This window comes from Talpa occidentalis, unplaced genomic scaffold (assembly GCF_014898055.3).
Source record: "Talpa occidentalis isolate TD23 unplaced genomic scaffold, MPIMG_talOcc4v2.1 talOcc4.4, whole genome shotgun sequence".
NCBI lineage: Eukaryota > Metazoa > Chordata > Mammalia > Eulipotyphla > Talpidae > Talpa > Talpa occidentalis.
Window position 1 is genome coordinate 30,934,204 of NW_023604295.1, and position 24,206 is coordinate 30,958,409.

A 24,206-nucleotide genomic window follows, 5' to 3' on the forward strand; every position below is an offset into this window, starting at 1 on the left:
GCCAGCTCGCAGCGTCCGGCCAGCTCAGAGAGTGCTTTTTGGGTTTCCAGGTCGTTGGATTGGGTAGGACGCATTAAAGACTTTATTTCCCTATTTTCTCCCTGAGTTGTACATTTTCCTTCTTTCCTTTTCCCTTGTAAATAAACCTTTTATTAACCTTTTGTGTGTGCCTGTAGTGAAGTATTAATAAGTCCCTTTTAAGCGCACAGGTGAGGACCCACAGCCAGGCAACCCGTTCAATATCGGGGCTGCCCTATAACAAAATCAAAGGGAAAACACTGTGTCTATGAAAAAGTGCTCTAAGAGGGGCCTCCCTGGTGGCACAAGGGGTTAAGTCTCAGCGATATGAAGCTATCCACAGCCACTACAGCATGAGTTATCCACCCTCCTTTGGGTGGGGCAGGAAACCCGGAACCTCCCCCTTTCCTGGGGACCACCCTGTTACATTAGATCCCCAGCCAGGTTGCTGACCCATGTGGCACAGCAGACCTCTCTTGTCTCACCAGCTGCTCCCCTCAGCAGTGTATTTCAGTCAATATGCCTGGTCTGCTCCCCACTCTGTCTCTGGTGAATCCTCTCACCCACTACACCTCTGACTACACCCCAGCCCTTGTATGCATAAATAAATAAACCTTTAAAAAAAAAAAAAAAAGGTGAAATCATTGATAAAAGGAAATGGAGATAAAGGAGAAAAAATAAGGATCAAGTCAGAAGGCCCTATATCTAACAGGTTGTAGAAACAACAGAAAGAAATGACAGTAATGCTATTAATTAAAATAGCATTGAATTTCTAGGTGGAAAGGGCTCACCAAGCATGTAGCATAGTGATTAAGTACGAAAATACGTCATCATGAAATTTCAGAACTCCAGGGATAAAAGACCCAAAGACTTGCAGAGAGAAGACCAAGTCTTGTACAAAGGCTGTTACTTAGAGTGGCACCCCAGAACCCCCAAACCTACTGGCTTTAAATGGGTTCTGCCATTCACTGCCTAACAACAAAACATAATATGTAAAATCTTCACCAGAAAGAATATTAATACAATCTGTGCAGTCAAGAGAAGAGAAGAAAAAGAATACAGTTCCCAAATGAAGGACCCAAAGTAACCCATACCCTCTTGGGTAAATGCCCAGCCAAACGGGGTCATCCCAAAGTGGGGCAACTAAAGCCCAAAACCCTGCCACAAGTCTAAGTTACCTTCTGGCTGGGAACCACAGGGAAAGGTCAGAAGGGGCCAGGCAAGTCTGGAAGGAAAAGAGAAAACCCAAAATCCAAGTTAAGATAGAGGTTGCCATTGTCAGCCTCTTCACTGGTCTTTCACCCATGTTTCTTTTAAACAGATTTTTTTTTTAAAGATTTATTTACTTATGCATACAAGAACTGGGGTACAGGCCAGAGGTATGTATGTGTGTGGGGGGGAGAGGATTCACCAGAGTCAGAGAGGGAAACAGAACAGGAAGAATGACTAAAATACACTGCTGAGGTGAGCAGCAGATGAGACAGGAGAGGTCTGCTGCACCATGTGGATAGCTCCTGGCCAGGGATCGACCTCGCGCTGCAGTGGCTGCCAAAAGCTTCATAGGTTGCGTCTTAACCTCTTGTGCCACCAGGAAGGCCCTCACTCAAGTGTCTTTCAAGTGTCTCCTTCCCTGACCCCCATGTCCCTAGTAAAATCTAAGGCTGAGAAGCAAGTACAGCAGCTTCTTTTCATGCCTCTCTGTCCTTTTTAACTTCCCCTTGCTGCTCAGCTCCACCCTTTCTTAGGTAGGGCAGGGTACCTGGAATTCCCCCTGTTGGGGGCAAAGAATGTCCTGAATGAACTCCACAAACACAGGTTTTATGGATCCTACCCCCACCCCAGACCAAAAAGATCCAAGACACCAATGAGTACAAATCCCATAACATCATCACCACCGAAGGGATTTCTGGGAACTAGGGATAGAGTTAAACAGCCAGGCATGGTATACAACAGACATGTGGGCCTTGGGGGTCCTTGGTTTTTCGCTGGCGTGCTATTGGGGTCCCAGCTCAGTGAAACTGGTAGAATGCATTTACTGATTTCTCTCTTTCTCCCTGTTATTCTTTTCTTCATTTTCCTTTTTGTAAATAAATTATTTACGAACCTCTTTGTGTGTCTGCAGTTGAGTCTCATTATAAGTCCCTTTTAAGCGTGTGGGTGAGGACCCAGAGGCAGGCAACACATTTCACATTGGCGTTGCCCTGTAACACCCCTTTCTGTGGAGATTACATGTAACAAGGCTTAGGAAAAAATAAGAGCTAACTGCTGGGTGGACAGCAACATTGGAAGCTAGAAAGCTATTGGAATGATACCTTCAAAATTCTGAAAGAAAATTATTTCCAACTCAGAATCATATTTTCAGACTTGTATGTTCTCAAAAAAAATTTTATTTCCCATGCTTTCAAGGAAAGCTGCCAAAAAAGTATTTACTAAAACAAAGGAGTAAAGTATCTAGGATAGGGAGATCTAACACAGAAGAGAGGTAAAGGGAATTGTGAGGATGATGCAGAATGACAACTGTGTACAGGCTGAGACAGCCTGCAATGTAGACCAGAAACAGAATGAAGCTTGAGAGAAGTGAAATTGATGGTTTATCTAATGTGTTTGCATGAACAAAATATGCATTGAGAAACTATTAGATTATGTGGAAAGACTTAATAAGTATATCATAAAATGAAAATGCAAGGTAGTGATTAATGCCAGGGGAAACAAAATGTAAAAGAAACATTTATTCATAATCAAATGTCAGTAGTAAGTACTATGTCATTTTAATCAAAAAGTGTGATTTTACTAATTTAAGTAAATTAGTAAGTTGGAGGAGGTGGAAGACAAATCCATCCATCAAAATTGGAAATCAGTGGGCAATGTCTCGAATGCATAAGTCAAGAAATAGTATGAGTTTTTTTTTTTAAAGATGATGAAACAGGGAGAAGGAAAACAGCATAGAGAACTGCTGTTCCACTTTCTTTTTTTTTTTTAAATATTTATTTATTTATTTATACAAGCACTGGGTACAGTCAGAAGCGTGGGAGGGTGAGAGAATTCACCAGAGCCAGAGCGGGGAAGAGAACAGGCAGACTGACGAAGTACACTGCTGAGGGGAGCAGCGGACGGCAGGAGAGGTCTGCGCACCATGTGGGACCCTCACCTGTGGCCAGGGATGGCGCTGCAGAGGCCACTGGCAGCTTGAGGATGCGGGCAGCTTCACAGCCCAGCGCTCAACCACTGCACCACCAGGGGAGGTCCTGCTGTTCCACTTTCTTAATACTATTTGTCTATGCATACATAAGACATTGAAAACAATTTGAAGGGAAGGGTATGGAATGAAAATATACAAAGTGTGTGCAGGGGTTAGCAAATAGTAAAAACTCTAGCCAGGACATGAAATAAAAAGTTATATAGAGGCTCCCTAGTGGCGCAAGGTATTATAAACACAGCACTATAAAGCTGTCCAAAGCCTCTACAGCATAAGGTCGATCCCTGGCTGGCCAGGGAGCTACATACATGGTGCAGCAGACCTCTCCTGTCTAGCTCACTGCTCCCCTCAGCAGTGTATTTCAGTCAGTCTGCATGCTGTTCTCCATTCTGTCTCTTACCCCCCCCAACTCTGGCCTGTACCCCAGTTCTTGTATGCATATATAAACAAATCTTTTTTTAAAAGCTACATAAAAGTAGATAGAGGATAGACTGTGGATTGCTTTGAATATCTTGCTAAGGATAACAAGGATATTTGGAAGGCAATAGGGCTTGTGAAGAAGTTTCTGAGCAAAAGAGGTATCTGCAAGAGATACTGTCTTTTGAAGTGCAAATTTGACAACAGTGTGCAAAGTGGAATAAAAGGAGCACACACTATTTTTTTAAAAGATCTATTCATTTATGCCTATAAGAGCTGGGGCACAGGCCAGAGATGGGGGGGGTAAGGGTGAGAGGATTCACCAGAGACAGAGTGGGGAACAAAATAGGCAGATTGACTGAAGGAGAGGTCTCCTGCGCCATGTGGCTTGCTTCCTGGCCCGCGGGTTCTCAAATCGGTAAGTTTATTACTGCCTGTACATTTGCTTGTGCCCCCTGCCTGGAATGCCCTTCCCCAGACCAGATCTTATAGCTGGATCCTCATTATGTCTAGGTCTGAGCTCAGAGGAAGCCTTCTCTGATCAACTATACTCCTCCTTCCCGTTGCTATTACATTACTTCATTTTCTTTTTCATAGCATTTTATCTAAAGTTATTAATGCATAAGTTTGTGTGCCTCCTTCCAGATGTATGATGGTCCCAAGGGCAGCCTTATCTGTCTTGTTTTTGCTGTATTTCATACTGTATGCCTTGCCCACAGTAGGCACTAAATATTTATTAAAAAATTCAAAACTAATGGGCCTCCCCGGTGGCGCAGCGGTTGAGCGCTGGGTTGCGAGGCTGCCCGCAGCCTCTGCGGCGCCGGTTCGATCCCCGGCTGCTCCCCGGCCACCAGAGGAGGGTCCCACATGGCGCGCAGACCTCTCCTGCCGCCCGCTGCTCCCCTCAGCAGTGTACTTCGGTCCTTCTGCCTGCTCTGCTCCCCGCTCTGGCTCTGGTGAATTCTCTCACCCTCCCGTGCTTCTGACTGTACCCAGTGCTTGTATAAATAAATAAAAAAAAAAAATTCAAAACTAAGGGGCGAGGAGGTGTTAGAAACAGATTACGCCTCCTTCTCATTTGAGACTTACTGTCCCAGTCTTGCCTGCATCTTCATTCTTGCGCTCATTCTTCACTCACTCCATTCATTAAGCCACTATTTTGCACCTACAAGCTGTTAGGATAGGAAGGAATCAGAATTGATTCTGTTCTGCCCTCAAGGAGTTCGGTGGGGCAGACTGACAGCAGCTCTGCTTCTCAACAGACCCTGAAGGTCCATGCCCAGGGCACGTTCCTCCAGCGATACACGGTCGGAAAACACCACCACCAAGCCCGAGCCCACAACGACCCCTGCATTACACCCTTCCCCGGCGACAAAGGCGCAGCCCATCCAACATGGATGCAGAGCCCAGGCCCTGAAGAGCGCGTTACCCGCCGTCCAGGCGAGATCGGCCTTAGCCAAGCCGGGGGGCCCAGGCGACCCCGGCTATTCCCCCGCCCGGCCAGGGGCCCAGCGGGGCGCCCCGCTGGTGGGCCGGGGGTCCGCGGGGGCGGTCGCCGGGCCCAGCCATCCGCCCGAGGCCCGCGGGCCGCTCCGGGGGCGGAGCGGAGCCGGGGCGGGGCCGAGCCGGGCGGGGAGGGAGCGTGCGGGGCCGCAGCCGGAGCCGGGAGGGCCGCGGCCACCGGAAGAGTCGCGCTCGCCAGCCGAGCCCGGCCGGGGGGAGCGGAAGCGGCCGCGGCAGGCGGCGCTGGGACCCGGGAGCGGCCGGAGAACAAGGGAGCTGGCGCCGCGGCCGGCGGGGAGCTGGGCTGAGCCGCTGGGCCCGCCGAGCGCCGCCGCCGCCGACGCAGAGGCCCGGCCCGGCCGCCCGAGCAGGCCGCGCGCGGGCCGCCGGGCCCGAGGCCGGAGCCATGGGCGAGACCAAGATCATCTACCACCTGGACGGACAGGAGACGCCGTACCTGGTGAAGCTGCCCCTGCCCGCCGAGCGCGTCACCTTGGCGGACTTTAAGGGCGTCCTGCAGCGCCCCAGCTATAAGTTCTTCTTCAAGTCTATGGACGACGATTTCGGGTGAGGATGGGCCCCGCCTCACCTCCAGGGGACCCCCGGCCCCTCCGACTTCTAGGGGCCCACTTGGACTCCCCTTTGCTACTCTGGCTTCTCGCCCTGCTCCGGATTGGAGGGGGCGACTGGGCGTTTGGAGGCGCCCGGGTCTTTTTCAGAGGTTGGGTTACAGCCCCTGTAGGGACTTTCTCTGCCCCTGGGGGGGGATCATCAGGCACCCCCCCCCCCACCTTGTTTAGAGGGACGTCCAACTTCCCAGGAGCACTCAGAGTTTCTGCCCACTCCAGCCCCCTCACCTCCTGGGAACCAGCGGCCCACATAGACACACACACCACACCCCCCCCCCTCAGTTCCACAGCTGGAGTCCCCAACCCTCCTCCTACCAAAGGAGACGCCTTTTAGCAAGACTTGGGGTGTTTGGCATTCGGCCTTGGCCTTCTTCATCCTTTCAGCTCCACAACTCAGAGCCATATTTGGAGTATTTTGCCTCTAAGGGCTATACTGAGGGACTTTGAACTAGGGGAGTTGGAATTGGGGGTGCTCCGGTGCCAGGCTGTAAGCTAAAGCCTGCAGACATGATGTTTATTGAGCTGTCTCTCCTGTCTCTTGTGGGAGACTGGATGTTGTCAAGGCAGCAGAGTGCCTGAACCTTGAGGAGGAGTCCTCACTAACACAGGTGCTGATTTCCCCCTCTGAACTGGGGCCTTTTCCCTCCAGGTAGTGGCCAAGGGGAGAGATGGGGAAGGACCTCACCCTGGATGGGAAGGCGGGGAAGAGTCTTTTGGTGTTCTCCATCTTCTACTCCCTGGTGAGGTCTTCATCCAGCTGCAGGGCTTTGGACAGGCGGAGTTTGGAAGTAGCAGCGACTTCCCCTTTAAGAGGGGATGGAATGTTGGAGCCGGAAGGTTCTGTAGCAGCTGGCCTGAGAGGGGGAGCCTGGCGATCCCCTCACCCCCCCACCCTGCAACTCCCAGGGGGCTGGGGGAGGGGGAGGCCCCCACTCTAGCCTGCCCCTCACTAACTGGGCGCTGGGCCTAGAGGCCTTGTAGAGAAGGCCTTCCTGGGCCCTCCAGGCCTAAAGACTGCCTCTCCAATCCTAGCCGGAGGCCTGCACAGCTCTTAGGAACTGAGGCCCCAGAGTTGAGGGAGGGGAGACATTCTACTCCCCAGTGTTCACCAGTTGGGTATCTCTCTCAGGATCCTGCCTTTCCCACCTCCCTACCCCCCACCCAGGCCTGGGAAGCATGCACCTTCTGCCTTTTGCCTGGCATGTTTTGCTGTCACCTTTTCTCCTGGAACCCAGGGTTTGATGAGCCCCTGAGATCATATGTGTGAAAGCTTTGTACAGTGAGAAGTGCTATGCAGCTTCTAACCTTGTTTCTTCTGTTGTGGCTCCTATCCTCCTGTAGTAAAGATTGCCTGGCTTCAGTCCAGAGACTAAAGCCCCTGATTGGAAGGTTCTGAAGAGTGATGGATTTGTGAGGGGTGGCAATGAGGGAGTAGAAGCCTTGGTGTGATAAGAGAAGAATAGAGTTAGAAGAGACCAAGATACTGCCTCGGGGACAGTAGGGGAAAAATCTGCAGAGTCTAGTGTGCTGGGGCCACCCTGGGACCAGATGTCTTGAGGGACTAGAATAGGACTATATTTCCACCTCCCACTCATCCCTGGCTCACTGGGCCTACCCCCCCACATCCTAAGCCTAGACCTTTCCCAGCTGCCTCCCACTCTCCCAAGGCTGCTGTCAAGTCAGGCCTAACTGCAGTCATAGAAGAACCCCCAATTACACTGGCTCACTGTTTTTAATATTGTTATTTAAGTTCACTATCAGTCTGTTCACTCTTTCTCAGCTTGACCTAATCAGTAATACAAAATCACAGGTCTGATTTTCTATTTAAAATGTTAAAAACAAACATTTAACTGTTGAATTAAGCAATGTTCAAGTCCACCCAAAGTCTTGTTTTTTTTTAAAGATTGATTTATTTATGCATACAAGAGCTGGGGTACAGGTCAGAGATGTGGGGGGTGGGGGAGTGAGAGGATTCACCAGAGACAGAATGGGGAACAGAACAGGCAGACTGACCAAAGTATACTGCTGAGAGGAGCAGCGGACGAGTCAGGAGAGGTCTGCAGCGCCATGTGGGTTGCTCCCTAGCCAGAAGGGCATCAAACTCGCTGGAGAGGCTGCAGATTGCGGTGCTTAACCCCTTGCGCCACCAGGGAGACCCCTCACCCAAAGCCTTCTTGCATGCATCTGGTACTTGAATCATCTTTGCAAAATATCAGAGCAGGCCATTTTAATAGAGTTGAGAACAATGCCAAAATGAAGTGGAAGAGATTGATCTTGTTTTTATCCCCAGAAGGACTAATGAACAGCAGGTTCATTAGGTAAGGCTAAAAGAGTCATCTTGCCACAGAGGACTAATAGCTGGCAACTATATATACACGTATGTATAATACGTATTTAGTTTAAACTCTTTGCTGTAGTTACAGTGTGCCAGGGACTGGTCTAAAAGCTTTTCAAATCTTTACTCATTTAATCCTCTTTACAGTCCATGAAATAGGTAATAATATCCCCAGTTTAAAAGGTGGAAACTAGAACACAAGAAACTTAAGTAACTTACCTTCATAGAGCTATTGGGTTGTTGGAAAAACCATGATGCATTTTGCATCATGACTTTTCCAACAACCCTATAGTGTCCAAGCTTGATTCAGCATCAGGAATCTGGCTCCAAAGTTTAAGGCCTTAATTACTATTGTTATCACCATTTTATAGATGCATCCTTTCTTTTTTTTTTTTTAAAGATTTTTTTTATGCATACAAGAGCTGGGGTACAGGCCAGAGATGCTGGGAGTGAGAGGATTCATCAGAGACAGAGTGGGGAACAGAACAGGCAGACTGGCTGAAACACACTGCTAGAGGAGCAGTGGGTGGGACAGGAGAGGTCTGCTTCGCCATGTTTGTTTCTCTCTGGCCTGCCAGGGATGGAACTCATGCTGCAGAGGCTGCGGATTGCTTCAAAGCATGGTGCTTAACCCCTTGTGCCACCAGGGAGGCCAGATGCATCCTTTCTGAGGGAGACGCTGAGCCTTGGCAAACCGTGGAAGTGATAGAACTGCCACTTACCCTACCTCCAGGAGAAGAGGGTCTGTCAGGCCAGTGACACCTGCTGACAGACGGGGAAGTGGGTCAGAGGAGGAAGGCTGCTGTCTCTCCAGTCTCTCCAGGTTTCCCCTCTGGGGTTCTGGTTTGTGAAGTCACAGGACTCCCCAACTCCCATCTGGTCTCCGGAAGTATTTGTCAAGCTCAGGGTAGACCCAACTTTAAATCATTTGGGAAATAGAGGAAGAATAAATATTTTCCATACTGAGGAGATGGTAGGTGGAAGAATAAGTACCCACTGCTAGAGGGGCCCTGAGCTGTGGGAGTTGGGTCCCTAACTGTTGCTTCCCCTCTGCACACACTGCCTACCTCTGGGTCTTATGCTGGGAGCTCTCTTCTTCCCCTCTTTTTTCTGGACCCACATTCTCTTGACCCCTGGTTGAGCTTTCAAAGTTATGGCACTGTCTTGTTTGTCCTTACACTTACCTAGCTCCTTGCCAGGACCTGACAGCTGAGCTCACATGTGTCCAGTGAACACATCTGCTTTTATGACTCTGGCAGCTTCCCACTTGCAGTGTACTTCCATGGACCGGTCCCTGGAGAGTAACCTCCCAGTACAAGGCAGGCTCCAGGTCTGGTGCTTCCAAGGGCCAGGCAATGGCAAGCACAGGACATAAAATCCACTGTGCTCTTGACAAAGGCTTTTTAATTGAAGCACAATGAATGATGAGCAGATTTGTTTGGGCCCTACCCTTAGCAATTTACCCTTAATTAGAGTGCATAGATCCTACTGAAAATTAACTTTGTCAAGATAGATGTATGAATGCTACGGGATCCTGAGCCCTTCAGTGCCACTGTGGGGGGAGAGGCCTGTGCGAGGTCCCCCAAGGCTGCTGAAGATCAGCTGATCATTGTGAGTCAGCAGAGTCTTGGCGACCTGTCAGTGATCCCCAGAAAGAGAGGAAACATCTGTAGCATGGAGCTATTGGTAGGGCCTGCTAGGGGTGGGGAAGACTCACCAGCAGCTTCCCAACACAGGGAGACCCTTTCCAAAGCAAGGCACAGAATCCCTGCATGCGTACTCCCTCTTCCTTGAGCCTGGTTCCCACAGGGAACTATATGCTGGGGCTACCTCTGGGGTCAGACTGGCTAGTGGATATGTGCTACTTCTCTCCTTTCTTTCCAGCCTATTCTGTCTCTGGACTTTCTGTCATGGTTCGCCTGGACAGCATGATTTGAGCTGCTTTCTTGGGGTCACTGGAGGGTTGGAAATGGTGGTGGAGCCAGAGCTGGATTAGAAGGAGGAGGGTTCGGCCTTCAGTCTTGGCTGTGAGTCCAAGAATGTGAATATCACAGGGAGCCAAGCATATTCTGGGCTGTGAGAAGCTGCTCCAAGTGCAAGAGAGGAACAGACTGCCCAGCCTCCTTCCTTGCTGTCTTCCCTCTCTGCCCACAACTCTAGCATTTGTCTTCCTCTTGCCCCTCATCGTATCTTTCTAGATCTGTACTCCTGGGCTGTTTGATGCAGTCTGGGGGTCCTCAAACTTTTTCATTTCCTTTCCTGACCCCAAACAGTAAGAAAACTGTAGGCTTATTGCCTTACTGCATGCCCCATACCAAATTACATGTTGTGACCACATCCTACCACACCCCCCACCCCATGTCTCACATGGCTCTCCCCCACCTCCATCTTCCACACAGATCCACCTCCAATTTATAGAAAAGGATATGAAACTCAATGGAAAAGATGGGTTTTGGAGTCAGAGAAGCCTGGGATTGAATTCCAACTCTGATACCTTATAACTCTCACCTTGTTCAAGTTACCAAACGTCTCTCAGTTCTGTTTTGTTTTGTTTTGTTTTTAATTTTTATTTATTTATTTATTATTTAAATTTTATTTTTATATTCCCCATACAATTGCAACCCCCTTATTTTGACCCCAAGCCCTCCTTTCCCCGCCCCCCCGCCCCCATAGAGTGTCTCTTGTTCATAGTTGTTTGTTGATTTTGATATTTTCTTTCTTATAGCTATTCTTTTTCCTGGTCCCTTATTTAAGTTTTCTAGATTCCTGCTATGAGTGAGACCATCCGGTATTTTTCTTTTTCTTTCTGGCTTATTTCGCTGAGCATGATCCCTTCCAGCTCCATCCATGTTGCTGCAAATTGCATGTGTTTATCTTTTTTGAATGCTGAGTAATATTCCATGGTGTATATGTACCACATCTTCTTGATCCAGTCATCTATTTTTGGGCATTTGGGTTGTTTCCAAAGCTTAGCTATTGTAAACAGTGCTGCTATCAACATAGGGGTGCAGGTGCTCTTTGGAATTGATGTTTCTGTGTCCTTTGGGTAAATACCTAGGAGTGGAATTGCTGGATCATATGGAAGCTCTATGTTTAAGTAGGTCAAGAAATCTCCACACAGCTCTCCACAGTGGTTGGACCAGTTTCAGTTTTCTTATTATAAAAAGGATCATCTCTATACAATGAGGCTAATGTGAACATTATATGTTCTAACTATAGGGAAATGTGATGGTATAGTAGATAAGAAGAAAGGCTTTGAAGTCAGGCTGACTGGGATTCAAATTCTAGCTCTTCGCTTATTAGTGGTATAACTACAGTAGTCCCCCTCCTTGCCTCCTACATTCCAAGAAACCCCGAGAATGCCTGAAATCACGTACAATATCAAATCCTGTATATACTATGCTTTTTCCTACACATTACATGCCTATGATAAATTGTAACTTATAAATTAGGTCTCATAAGAAATTAACAATAATAACTAACGTTAATATAGAACACTTGTAGCAATATACTATAATAACAATGTCTCTCAAAATATCTTACTGTGTGCAATATTTTCAGACCACAGTTCACCTGAGGTAAATGAAACTACAGAAAAAGTGGGGTGTGGGGAGGGCTGCTGAACCCACTGAGCCTGCGTTTCCTCACCTAGACCTGTCTTATGCCGTTACTGTGAAATGATACAAGTGCTTGGCCCATAATACATAAGCAAGAGCAGTTGTTACTATTCATTTTTATAATGGCAGTGAAGGATGTTTAATAAATGTCTTTTCCCTTTCTCTTTCCTAATTTCCTTAAATTCCTTGACTATACCTCCCAGAGGGATATCAGGATTCCAAACTGAGAAGGGAAAGACAGTAATAAGGGTGTGCTTTTTCCTAATTTAGGGTCAGAGGGAAAGAGAAAAGCCAGCCCAGGAGAAACATGTTGGATGGGTAAAGCACTCTTGAGGTTTAGGGAGTGGCCACACTCTTAGGGGACAGCTAGCTATTTGTCAGGTATAATTTACAATCACCTGATGACTCAGAGGACACCCCATGAAGTCTTTCTGGGGTGTTAAAGAGCTGCCCTTGGGTGACTGCCCCCCACTTCTATTTGAGCAGGCTGGTGCTGGTGATTTGACTCCTGATCTAAAGTAGAGGAGCACCCGAGAGTTGGGGTTGGGAGGATACTTCTATTTCTGCTCCAGAAAACTTGCCCTGACTCCCCCTCCCCTTTCCCTTCAGGGTGGTGAAGGAGGAAATCTCAGATGACAATGCCAAGCTTCCCTGCTTCAATGGCCGGGTGGTATCCTGGGTAAGGAGTTCTCCTTAACCTCCCTCCTCCTGTGGGCTGGGTGGCGGAAAGGCCTGGCTGAGATTGCCGCTGAGTTTTATGCTTTGATATTTGAATCTTCCTTGAGTTTTCTAACTGAACTGTTTCTCACCCCAGATCTGATAGCCTTGGTGAAAAGTAGGGGAGTGGTGGGGAGAGGGAAGAAGCAGATGCAGAAACACACTGGAAACAAAACTGTCTCCTTTGCCCTTTGAGGCCCTCTATCTCAGGTCCCCTCTGTCACCTGCCAGTCTCTGCTTGGACCACTGACCCTCTTTCTCTGCCCCCAAACCACGTCACCAGCCCGTGCCCCCTAGACACCCTGTCAGCTCAGCAGTGGGTCTGCTGTTCATCTCCTCGCTCTTGCGTAGTCCTGGGTCTTCTCCCTGTCCCCTGCTTCATTCTCCCCAAGCCCTCAAGCCCTGCCAGAACCAGTTATCTCCCTTTCCCTCCGCTCCTGTGCCCCCTGCTACTCCCATTATCTCTCCTTCAGCTGGTGTCAGCTGAGGGCTCACACCCAGAGCCAGCGCCCTTCTGTGCCGACAACCCTTCAGAGCTGCCACCGCCCTTGGAGCGCACGGGAGGCATCGGGGACTCCCGGCCCCCGTCCTTCCAGTGAGTGTGATCCAAGGGCGGGGAGGGCCCACGGGGAGGAACTTGTCAGCTCAGCCCAGGGCTGGGGGAGGGAGCCCCCAGCCTGCCCCCTCCTCCACCAAGTCCTTTCTTCCTTATAGCCCTCACGCTGGTGGGGGCAGCCAGGAGAACCTGGACAATGACACAGAGACAGACTCCTTGGTGTCTGCCCAACGAGAGCGGCCACGCCGGAGGGACGGCCCAGAGCACAGTGCGTTCTTCCTGAACAGGACCCTCCCCCAGCCCGTGCCCTCCCCACAGCTTCCACTCAGCTACCTGTCTCTCTGTCCTACTTCCTGAGCTCTGGATATGCCTGGCCCAGTGCAGACCCTGGCCCGCCCCTCTCCTCCCTTCCCTTCTGCGTCAGGCACTGTGAATCCAGCTGTCTCCATCCCCTGCAGCAACCCGGCTAAATGGAACCGCCAAGGGGGAGCGGCGGCGAGAGCCAGGGGGCTATGACAGCTCATCCACCCTTATGAGCAGCGAGTTGGAGACCACCAGCTTCTTTGATTCAGATGAGGATGACTCCACCAGCAGGTGGGGCTTTCGTTTCATGGGTACTGTGGGGCAGGTGACCCCTGAGGACCCCCGGAGCCCTGAGGATGCTGGGCCCCTGGGCGGGATAAGGGCTTTGTGTTGGGGACCAGGGCCCTGCAGTGCCTCTTATGGGGCAGGGCTGGGCCAGCCTGGTGGGGAACGACTGTGGGCCCCACAGGTTCAGCAGTTCCACGGAACAGAGCAGTGCCTCACGCCTGATGAGAAGACACAAGCGGCGGCGGCGGAAGCAGAAAGTGTCGAGGATTGAGCGGGTATGGGACCTGGGCTGCTTGGGCTTGCGCTTCCTTGCATGCCCTCCCCTTGGGGTCAGTGTTTAGGACCTCAGAGGGGTGGTGTTTTGAGGACTCACCTTGAGGAGGAGCTAGGCGGGAGCAGTGACTTCCTGCTGCCCCTGCCTGCTGCTCAGAGCCTCTGTCTGTTCCAGTCCTCGTCCTTCAGCAGCATCACGGATTCCACCATGTCCCTCAACATCATCACGGTCACTCTCAACATGGGTGAGTCTGGTGAAACCATGCTCTTGTGCCCCTACTCAGCTGGGCAGACTCGAGTTCAGAGAGGCACAAGATAGGTTCCCTGCTCAAAGATCTCCCTTTCATAACATAAACTGGTACATAAACTGATTATTGCAGTATCTCATCACCGGGGCTGGCATGGAGAGAAACATAGGAGGCTGTGGAAACGAGGGAAGGCTCCCTGGCGAAAGCCTTTTCTGAGTCTCCCCCTTGCCGCTTTTCAGCTTCACATTCTTGCTCTCTCATTTCTGCTCTAGGACTTTTATCTCTTTAAGAGGTAGCAGGATAGAGTGAAAAGAGCCCCAACTTTGAAATTTAAATCTGAAATTGAATCCTAGCTCTGCCACATGCTAACTTTGAAAAGTCACTTACATTATCCCTGAGAGTTGCCAGCTCTGTAAAGTGGGACTAAGCCCCTTTCTCTCTCAGCCAGCGAGGATTAAATGAAAGCGTGTTTGAGCATGCCGAACACAGTGCCTGATTCAGGTTCAATATATGTTAGTTCTTATCCCTTTCTACCCTTTTCTAATAAGGGGCTCAGAATTTGGATAGGAACCTTGCTTCCTTCTCAAGGCCTTATTACTCCCTGTAGAAAAGTATAACTTCTTGGGCATCTCCATTGTGGGCCAAAGCAACGAGCGTGGTGACGGAGGCATCTACATCGGCTCTATCATGAAGGGTGGGGCCGTGGCTGCCGATGGACGCATAGAGCCGGGAGATATGCTGTTACAGGTAATGTTGCCCACCCCCTCCCCCTAGGTGCTGGTGTGAATAGGACGTAGGGAGAAGTCCCTACTCTGTTTACCCTGCTTATGCAGAGCCCTCTTGGTGGAGGGAAGACCCCCTGATCCAACAAGTCAGCATCCTTGCCCCCCTCCCCAACCCAGCTGCTTATCTCTCTCCTGGTCCTGTTTTCCAGGTAAATGAAATCAACTTTGAGAACATGAGTAATGACGATGCCGTCCGAGTGCTGCGGGAGATTGTGCACAAGCCAGGGTACGGATGGGATGGGGCATCGGGGAGGAAGGCGAACATATTTCTGGCTGTCCTGCAAGGGGCTGGGTCTGGCCACCACATATCTTGGCCTCACCAGGGACACCCTTGCTTCCAGGCCCATCACCCTGACTGTAGCCAAGTGCTGGGACCCAAGTCCACGTGGTTGCTTCACACTGCCCAGGAGTAAGTGGATGGGGGACTCAGTCCTAAGGCTGGTGCTTAGCATATGTGAGCCCTGTCTCTCCTACCTTCTTTATTACCCTAAACTTCCACACCTACCCTGTTGGGCCCAGCAGTAGGCAGGACATGCAGCACCTGACTCCTCATCCTCCCTGCAGGCGAGCCCATCCGGCCCATTGACCCTGCTGCCTGGGTCTCCCACACTGCAGCCATGACCGGCACCTTCCCTGCCTACGGCATGAGCCCCTCCCTGAGCACCATCACCTCCACCAGCTCCTCCATCACCAGTTCCATTCCTGACACAGAGCGTGAGTTTCCAACCCTGTTCCCTGGGCCCAGAAGACAAGGCCAGGTAGGAGGGACTGAGCAAGGCCCACAGAAGTTCTTGAGTGAGTGTCCAGAGGATCTGGAGATGGAACTCAGCACATTCCAGCTACCTCACGCTGCAGCTTCCCTCAGTGGGCACCTGACCCTCACTAAATAGTGTTTGCTCTGAATCTGTGTTGAGCACCGAGAGAGCCTCAGTTTCATCTTGTAAGCTGGGACTAATGATGTGCACTTTACCAGGCTCCTGTGGGTTTAATGAGAGGATATAAGGGAAGCATCAGTGTGTGACATTAAGTAAGAATTCATAAGTGATTGCCCCTTTTCTTAAAATGTATTTATTTATGCATACAAGAACTGGGGTACAGGCCAGAGGTGTGGGGGGTGGGTAAGAGGATTCACCAGAGAAAGAGTGGGGAGCAGAACAGGCAGAATGACTGATACACTGCTGAGGGGAGCAGCGGGTGAGTCAGGAGAGGTCTGCTGCACCATGTGGGTAGCTTCCTGGCCGGGGATCGAACTCCTGCTTCAGTGGCTACGGATAGCTTCATAGGTTGAGTCTTAACCCTTTGCACCACCGGCGAGGCTCCTGCCCTTTTTATCATAACCCATTATACACCACGTTCAGTGCCTTCATTGACATTATTTAATTCTTTTTTCAAACACCCTTGTAAAATAGGTAAGTTCCTAGTTTTAGGAAAGGGGAAACTGAGTGTCCAAGAAGTCAGTAACTTGCCTAGCAGTAGTTCATAATTTTTAGGTGTTAGAGCTGGTAAGCAAGCTCCTGTCTGCCGAGCTCCATCTCCCCTTCCTGCCTCACCATTCTGCCTCTCACCCTAGGCCTAGATGACTTCCACCTGTCCATCCACAGTGACATGGCAGCCATCGTAAAAGCCATGGCCTCCCCTGAATCCGGGCTGGAGGTCCGTGACCGCATGTGGCTCAAGATTACCATCCCCAACGCTTTCATCGGTGAGAGGAAAGAACAGAGATGGCATGAAGGACAGGAGTGGGGAGTGATGGGAAAGGGAAAATGGGGGGTCTCAAGAACACCCTGAGGTACCCCTTGGAGCTGGAACAGCCCCAGTCTCAAGGCGTCTGTGAGGTCTGATGACCACAAGTCAGGTGGGCCTCCTGATCAAGTGCTGACCTTGTCCCCAGGCTCGGATGTGGTGGACTGGCTGTACCACAATGTGGAAGGCTTCACTGACCGGCGGGAGGCCCGCAAGTATGCCAGCAACCTGCTGAAAGCTGGCTTCATCCGCCACACCGTCAACAAGATCACCTTCTCCGAGCAGTGCTACTATATCTTCGGTGACCTCTGCGGTAGTACGTGCCTCCCCCACCTCTTTACCCTCTCTCCTGGCTGGAGTGGGAAGGCACCCAGAGCTGTGGCAGACAAAGGCAGGGAATGCAGATGAGGGAGCAGCAGAGCTTAAAGCCTGAGAGTTCTGTAGTGGGGGCAGTGCCCACTCCAGCCTCTTTACCTGCTCTGCATCCCTTTCTAGGGCCTGGCATTTCCTAAATATCTGCCATGTGCCTGGTACCATGCTAGCTGTTTCCAAAGCATTATCTCACTCAATCCTCATGATCTCCATCCCACCCTTGGGGGAATGGATTACTATCCCTGATTTCAGATGAGGAAACTGACATTTGTAGAAATTAAATAGTGCACCTCAGGTCTCACAGCTAGAAGCAAAGGGAGGCCTTAGATCCAGGTCTTTCTGGCTTCAGCCCCCGTATTCTTCCCACCACCGAGGACTGCTCTGATGAGTGTGTGGTACTGCAGAGACTTTGTCTCAGCAAGGCTAAACAGAATTCCTGTCTTTGACCCCCCTGCTAAACCTTCTAGCAAGTTCCACCAGAGCAGGTGCCAAATACACAGCTTTTAGGTCCCTGAGGGCAGGCTTTGCCTCAGGATGAGGCTGGAGAAACTTTTCTATTGGACCCCAAACTGTACCAAGCAGTTTGGACTTTATCCTGAAAGAATACAAAGCCAATTGTGGTTATTAAGCAGGAGAGGTCTGCAGGGCCCCCTACCCACCTTTTTTCCTTCTGAACTTGTGGACAGCCTCTGAGAATGGGAATACTCAAAAAACAGGATTGCTTAGGGCTGAGTGCTGAAGCCCATCCTTCTGCCTGAGTGAGCCTTCCCTCTTGGGGCTAGAGTACAAAAGCCAATTCTTACAATGCTTAGGTTCTAGGGACTAGTGTGGCTGTTCCTGCAGAGCACAAGTCCCTGGTGGAGGGCGAGGTCCCTGACCTCAGCAGCTCCAGCATAATCTGCAGAGTAGTGATAGATGCATAGAGGTTTGCAGTATGATAGTTTTGAGTTCAAATCCTAGGTCCATCCTTACTATGCGAACATGAGTAACTCAACCTCTCAGTGCCTCAGTTTTTCACTCTGTAAGATGGAGATAATAGTAGAACCTGTCTCCTAAATCTATTTTGAGGACAATGTAAGATAATACATACATATCTATAAATACGCTTTTAGCAGTGTGTTTGACACATAGTAAGTACGCTATAAAAGTTGCCCATTAGTCATATATTTAATTGATTCTAAGATGAACACTTTTTTCACATTTCAGTATCTCTGAATTGGGGTTCATCTTACAATCAGTGCCTTCTTAGTTTCATTCAGATGTGGTTATTATCATCATTAGCAGAATTTAGTCCTGGCTCCAAACCTTAGGGACACATAAAGTTTCTCAGGGCATCTGTGGCTTTTGCTCAAGAGATATGGTTTCCTTCTCTGTAGCCTCCTGGGTCTTCTATCTGGGACCTTCTGGGTCTTCTACCCATGGACCAAGGCCACCAGAGGCCCAGCATAGGGACATGCAGACAGAATAGGCCTTTCCCTTCTCACTAGCTGAGATATCAGCTGGGACTGCTCAAAGAGAAGAATCTAGGCCCCTGGAGCACACAGTCACTCCTCTCAGGACAGCCACCTGGAGACCAAAATGTAGTCACCAATTCTTTGGTCACAGCCAAGGCAGGTTCCTGCTTCCTACCTCCTCCCCCCCCCCCCCCCCCTTTATGCTAGCTGCTGGCCTTCACAGGTTGATGGTTTCACTGGCAGACTCCACAGGCTGCCTCAGCTAGTGCTGCTTCTTACTCCCCTCTCCCCCCCAACATACACTCAGAGACCCTTCTCACCTCTTCTCCCCTGGAAGTTGGGCTGGCTCACCAAGAGTTTGAAAGAAAGGGCTCCATCTATATCTGGCAGGTGACCCCTAGGGCAGGTACTACTCCCAGAGCTCTGGGACCTGGTGCAGATGGGGTGTAAGCAGTGTTCCTGGCAGGTATTCAGTCCTAGTGGTCTCTTACGCTCCCGTCCAGGGAGTTCCACTATTGCTGAGGGCAGCCTTGTCTTTAAGGGGTACGCTGTTTACTGAGGAAGCCAGGGTCGTGAAAGAAGTCATGTTAATACAGTGAGACAAGTACTGTGCAGAACCAGGCCTGACTGGAAATGGGGTGGAGAGCACAGAGAAGACACCTAAGTTGTTCTCTTTCTGGGCCTTTCCCACCTACTTCCATCAAAGGCCACTCAATGGGGAAGCTCTGAAAGACAATATGTTCATTCTAGCTTCTGCTGGTTATTTTTTTAGACTTGGTGAGGAGGGGAGGGCAAAATTATACCTATATTACCCCAAACTCCTCCCTGCTCCTAACTGATGACCTCATCCAGAAAGGTAAGGAGAAAGTAAGCAACTTTTAGCTTCTGTTCTGGCTACAGTTTAGGTTGGCCTCAGGCTGGGCATTTAACCTCTATGGACTTCACTTTCCTCACCTGGAAAAAAAATATGACTAATACTTTCTTCGTAGGGTTGTGTGAGCTGAAGTGTTTTGTATTGTGCCTAATGAATTATAGGTACACAATGGCTGGTGGTATCTGGTATTTCAAGCCTGCCACATTCCCCAATCTTTTACCTTCTAAGTGAAAAAAGGAGAAAATTGCCAAAAATGAATTTTGCCCCTTCTTCCACCCCCCTGTGAAAGGAGATAATGCCCGAAGCTTGGCCTTCAGGGGCCTGGGAATTGGGTGTCAGGATTTGATATTGAGCCTCTGAAGTAGTGTCTCAGGGCTTTCCTGAAGAGGGTTTTCCCTGACCTGCCTCCTCAAGGTCTCCCTCCCCATCTCTGGTAAGTGGCAGAGAGGGCCTGAAGGGGTACGAGATCTCTGGCCTGTGTCTCCTCCACTTCAAGGGAGAAACTACCGTGGCTGCTGATGTCATTGCAGATGCACTCCCCCACCCACAAGGCTGGAGGGGTGCAGGGGAAAATGGGTTGGAGAACCAACTCATCCAGCCCTACCCTCTCATCCTCTCCACAGATATGGCTAACCTGTCCCTCCATGATCATGACGGCTCCAGTGGCGCCTCAGACCAGGACACGCTGGCCCCTTTGCCACACCCGGGGGCTGCCCCTTGGCCCATGGCCTTCCCTTACCAGTACCCACCACCTCCACACCCCTACAATCCGCATCCAGGTTTCCCTGAGTTGGGGTACAGCTATGGTGGAGGCAGCGCCAGCAGTCAACACAGCGAAGGTAAGGCAGAGGAGGCCGTGGAGCGGGGGCCCAGGCTAGCCCCAGGTTTCCTCTGCAAGTTCTGAGCATCCCCACCCTGATTGTCCTCTGCAGGCAGCCGGAGCAGTGGGTCCAACCGCAGTGGCAGTGACCGGCGGAAGGAGAAGGACCCGAAGGCCGGGGACTCGAAGTCAGGTGGCAGTGGCAGTGAGTCGGATCACACAACCCGCAGCAGCCTGCGGGGGCCACGAGAGCGGGCACCCAGCGAGCGCTCGGGTCCCGCAGCCAGTGAGCACAGCCACCGAAGTCACCACTCACTGGCCAGCAGCCTGCGCAGCCACCACACTCACCCAAGCTATGGCCCCCCTGGTGTTCCCCCTCTCTACGGCCCCCCCATGCTGATGATGCCCCCACCGCCTGCAGCCATGGGGCCCCCAGGAGCCCCTCCGGGCCGCGACCTGGCCTCCGTGCCCCCCGAACTGACCGCCAGCAGACAGTCTTTCCGCATGGCCATGGGAAACCCCAGTGAGTTCTTTGTGGATGTGATGTGAGCAGGGCCTTCCCCCACTTCCAACCCACCCCTACCCCTGCCGGCTGAGACCCTTTCTCCATCCGTCCATCTTTTTTACTTTGTCTGGTACCTGGAAGGGAAATAAATGGAACTAAACCCAGGCGCGCTAACTGCTAGCTGGGCGCAGCGAGGATGGGGTGCACCCATTGATCGCCGCTGCAGCCTCTAACCTGCCACTTGCCCCAGTTTGTGCCCTCTGCCCACTAACCGCTGCGCAGGATGTGCCAGGATCTTCCTGTGCCTGGGACCAACTTGCTGGTGCTGCTCCTTACCCCCTCTCCCCCCACATACACTTCGGAAGTTAACCCCAGTGGTGCCCTTAGCCCTGCCTTTCTCCCACTCAGTTCCCTTTCACCATGCACTCGGCTGCATCTTCCCTCTTAACCCATCCCCTCAAGCATGTGTGCCAGTCTCTTGAATTTGCCCCCCACAATGCTGATATCAAAAAAAATACTTGCTTCCTCTACCCCTCCTTCTAACCCACCCCCGACCCGTCAGTCCTGCATCCTAGAGCTGCAGTCATCTCTAGTAACCCTCCATGCTATCCCTGCCTGGGCTCAGCCCTAACCAGAAGCCCAAAGAGGCCCCTTCAGTTGCCTGAGCTGCTAGTGGCTTTCAGGGAGCTTCTCAGCTATACCCCTACCCCATGCCTGCTCTGTGTGCTGGTTCCTTCAGACCCCTAATCCTACTAACCAGCAGGCTCACCTCACCTCTGGGCCTGAAACATATCTTTTCTTTCTTTTTTCCTCCCCCAATTTTTCCTGGGCCTGGAGCAGCCAAGAATTTCGGGCTGTTTGACTTTCTGTGAACCCCCAGCAAGGGGAGGCCCAGCCTCGGAGGAGACCAGGAACCCTGCTTCAGCAGCCCCTCAGGGCTTCCCAAGGATATTCAGCCCCCACACCCACACTTCAATATGTTGAGTCACTAGACTTCTGGGGAGGACCCCAGTTTCTCATTCATCTGTAAGACTCTATTCCCCTTTCCAGAGAGTGCCTGCTGTTCATTAGCTTGCTTGCTCTCTCTCAAATGGGTGTGCACACACACACACGTACACACACGTGCCTATGCAAATTTGCTTAAGTCTCAGGGCTGGTCCCTGCACAGAGGGCTGGACCCTCTCTCAGTCCTCTCCCTGTTATGGGGCTGGTCCCCTGACTTCCCTTTTCCCTTCCTCAGAGCCTCAAGCCTCCCACACACATCCCCATCATCTTCCTACTAGAATAAAGCTCATGAGCTGGGTCTCAGGCTGGACTCAGCAGAGGATTCCCCAGAAAATTGAAGAGGCTACTCTCACTTTTATCCCCAAACACCATCCCTTTCCCTGTTTTCACAATCACCATGTTAGCCCATAGCAAGATTGGGCAGAGGGACTTGTGGAACTTTCAGACAGAGTGCATGTTTTCTTTATCTTACTCTCCACTTGAAACAAATCAGGTGACTTTCTCTTTAAGCCTCGTTCTATAAATTGACTTACCTACGTTCCCATATTTTCAGGACTGGGTTGTTATGTGAAATGAAGTCCTAAGCAAAATACTGGCATTCATTCATTTAACAAATATTTCCTGGGTTTTGGGTGAGTGAGGGCTTTGTTGGAAGTATGACTCAGTTTTACCTGCCTTCTAGGATCTCTGGATTTGCTACCAAACCAGATCATGGCTTCCTCTACAGGGCTGCCTCCTGTTCTCTTCCTTCTCTGACTCTGCCAGACTCTCTTGAGAATTCCTCCACTATTGTTCATGCCTCCAGTGTTGGTGCTCCCAGTGTTCTATCTCTAGTTCACTTCTCTATTTACTCCCCAAATGTTGTCATCCATCCTTATGTCCTCACCTACCACTGACATGCTGTTGATTACCATATATATATATATATACACATATATGTATATATACACACAAATACATATATATATATATATATATATATATATCTCCAGTCCTGACTTATCTGCAATCTTTAGAGCTGTATTTTTATCATCCACTGAACATCTTATATATGTCCACAGGGACTCAGCTCATTTTCCCCTAACAAGTGTGGTTATCCTGAATTCTAATCCTGATAACCTTCATCACAACCTACATAGACTTATCATCTACAAACATTTATGGGCTTAAAATTCCTTATTTGCATCTTCTCTCCATTCCACTCCAATAATCCTCTCAATTTGGCCCTTCCTCTCTTCTCTAGTTCACTGGAGCATAGGATTTGAAGTCAGGTTGTTCTGGGTTTGAATCCCAGCTCTGCTTTTTGATTGCGTGATAGGAGAGTTATTTAATCTCTCTGAGCCTCAGTTCCCTCATATGTAAAATGACAATAATAATACCTACCTCACAGGGTTGTTGTGAGGATTTAAATTAGATATTGTACGAGAAGTGCCTAGCACAGTGCCTGGCACACAGTAGAATAGGTGCTCAATAAATGGTAGCTATTATTCTTATTTTTATTATTATTGCTATCAACTCTAAATTGGTAAGGGTTTAGGATATGTACTGAAGATAAAGCTTTTGGAAAGGTTGAGTGAAGCCTTGAGTACTGCTTCAGTGATTAGAAATGACTGTGTCCCCTCACTTAATTGCGTCAAACTGTGACCACGGACTGAAGAAAGCTTCCACATCCTGGCTTCTGGCAGGAGGATGGTAGGGACAGTAAGATTTGCAACTAGGTTTGGCCCTTCTTACCCTCCCTGTCATGAAGAGCTCACTCCTGCCCAGGGAAGGCAACAAAGTATCTGCCTACAGGAAGAAAGAAGCCAACAGATTTCTGGAGATAAAACAGCCCTGTGTCCTCTTCTTAAACGCTGAGGTTAACTCTGTTCATCAGAGAGGGAATTTCAAATACCATGTCCAATTAAATTCGACTTGCCAAAGGCTTTCTAAAGGATATAAAAGTCACTAGAAGGGACACAGGTCCTTGAGGAGCTCATCAAGTAGGTACATACAGGTGAAGTGGAACACACATTCATACAAAACTTTAGCTAGTTTCTTTCAAGTATCTCCCTCCTTACTTCCTGTCCTCCTTGGGTCTTGATCCCTAGAAAAAGACTCAACTCTGGAACAATTACAATGACTAAAGCTTGGGAGAATCAGAGGTGGTCTTAGGAAGCAGTTAAGTTGAACACAAACACTTCTTTCAGCCAAGTGGTCTGTGTGTAAAGTTTGGACAGCTAGTCCTCGGACTCCAAAGACAGAAAAGGCCTGCAGTAAGCCAAGGATTAACATGCTGGTTTCCAAATAGCACTAACCCTCCCAGGCTCTCGGGAACACTGAATTAAGAACAGGAGGGGTTGCAGAGACTACAATTCCCAGAATGCGTAGCGAGGAAAATTGAGCGCTCGGAGCGGCGCGTGCCACGACGTGTATTTCGCGTAGGGCAGGCCAAAGCCACTCCTACACCTACCTAAGGCGCTCCTGCCCACCCACTCAAGGTGCTCGAAGGCCGTCGGTAGTTGTAGTTCGACTACAAACCTAGAGCGCTTAAAATTGTAAACGAGAA

The 24,206-nt window shown here is 50.0% G+C and overlaps 1 protein-coding gene across 2 annotated transcripts; it reads left to right on the plus strand.

The window, feature by feature from the left end:
• The first annotated feature begins 5,307 nt into the window (after nucleotides 1-5,307).
• On the plus strand, nucleotides 5,308-24,022 carry DVL3 (dishevelled segment polarity protein 3). 2 transcript variants are annotated; one of them, XM_037525191.2, is made up of 16 exons: nucleotides 5,503-5,701; nucleotides 12,325-12,394; nucleotides 12,906-13,027; nucleotides 13,147-13,256; nucleotides 13,447-13,582; nucleotides 13,761-13,854; nucleotides 14,028-14,097; nucleotides 14,708-14,847; nucleotides 15,035-15,111; nucleotides 15,227-15,294; nucleotides 15,450-15,599; nucleotides 16,456-16,587; nucleotides 16,777-16,944; nucleotides 19,952-20,167; nucleotides 20,261-20,671; nucleotides 21,494-24,022. In XM_037525191.2, exons 1-16 carry the CDS (start codon nucleotides 5,541-5,543, stop codon nucleotides 21,523-21,525), a joined length of 2,157 nt encoding a protein of 718 aa, XP_037381088.1. In that variant the 5' UTR covers nucleotides 5,503-5,540; the 3' UTR covers nucleotides 21,526-24,022. The 2 variants fall into 2 exon arrangements, with proteins under 2 accessions (XP_037381089.1, XP_037381088.1); XM_037525192.1 differs by lacking the exon at nucleotides 21,494-24,022 and having other exon boundaries at nucleotides 5,308-5,701; nucleotides 20,261-20,881.
• Nucleotides 24,023-24,206: the final 184 nt, after the last annotated feature.

Coding starts and splice junctions, on each gene's coding strand:
- DVL3 (XM_037525191.2), top strand. CDS start 5,541: ATGGGCGAGACCAAGATCATCTACCACCTGGACGGACAGGAGACGCCG. Junction 13,257..13,446: donor GAGGGACGGCCCAGAGCACA/GTGCGTTCTTCC, acceptor CATCCCCTGCAG/CAACCCGGCTAAATGGAACC. Junction 15,295..15,449: donor TTGCTTCACACTGCCCAGGA/GTAAGTGGATGG, acceptor TCCTCCCTGCAG/GCGAGCCCATCCGGCCCATT.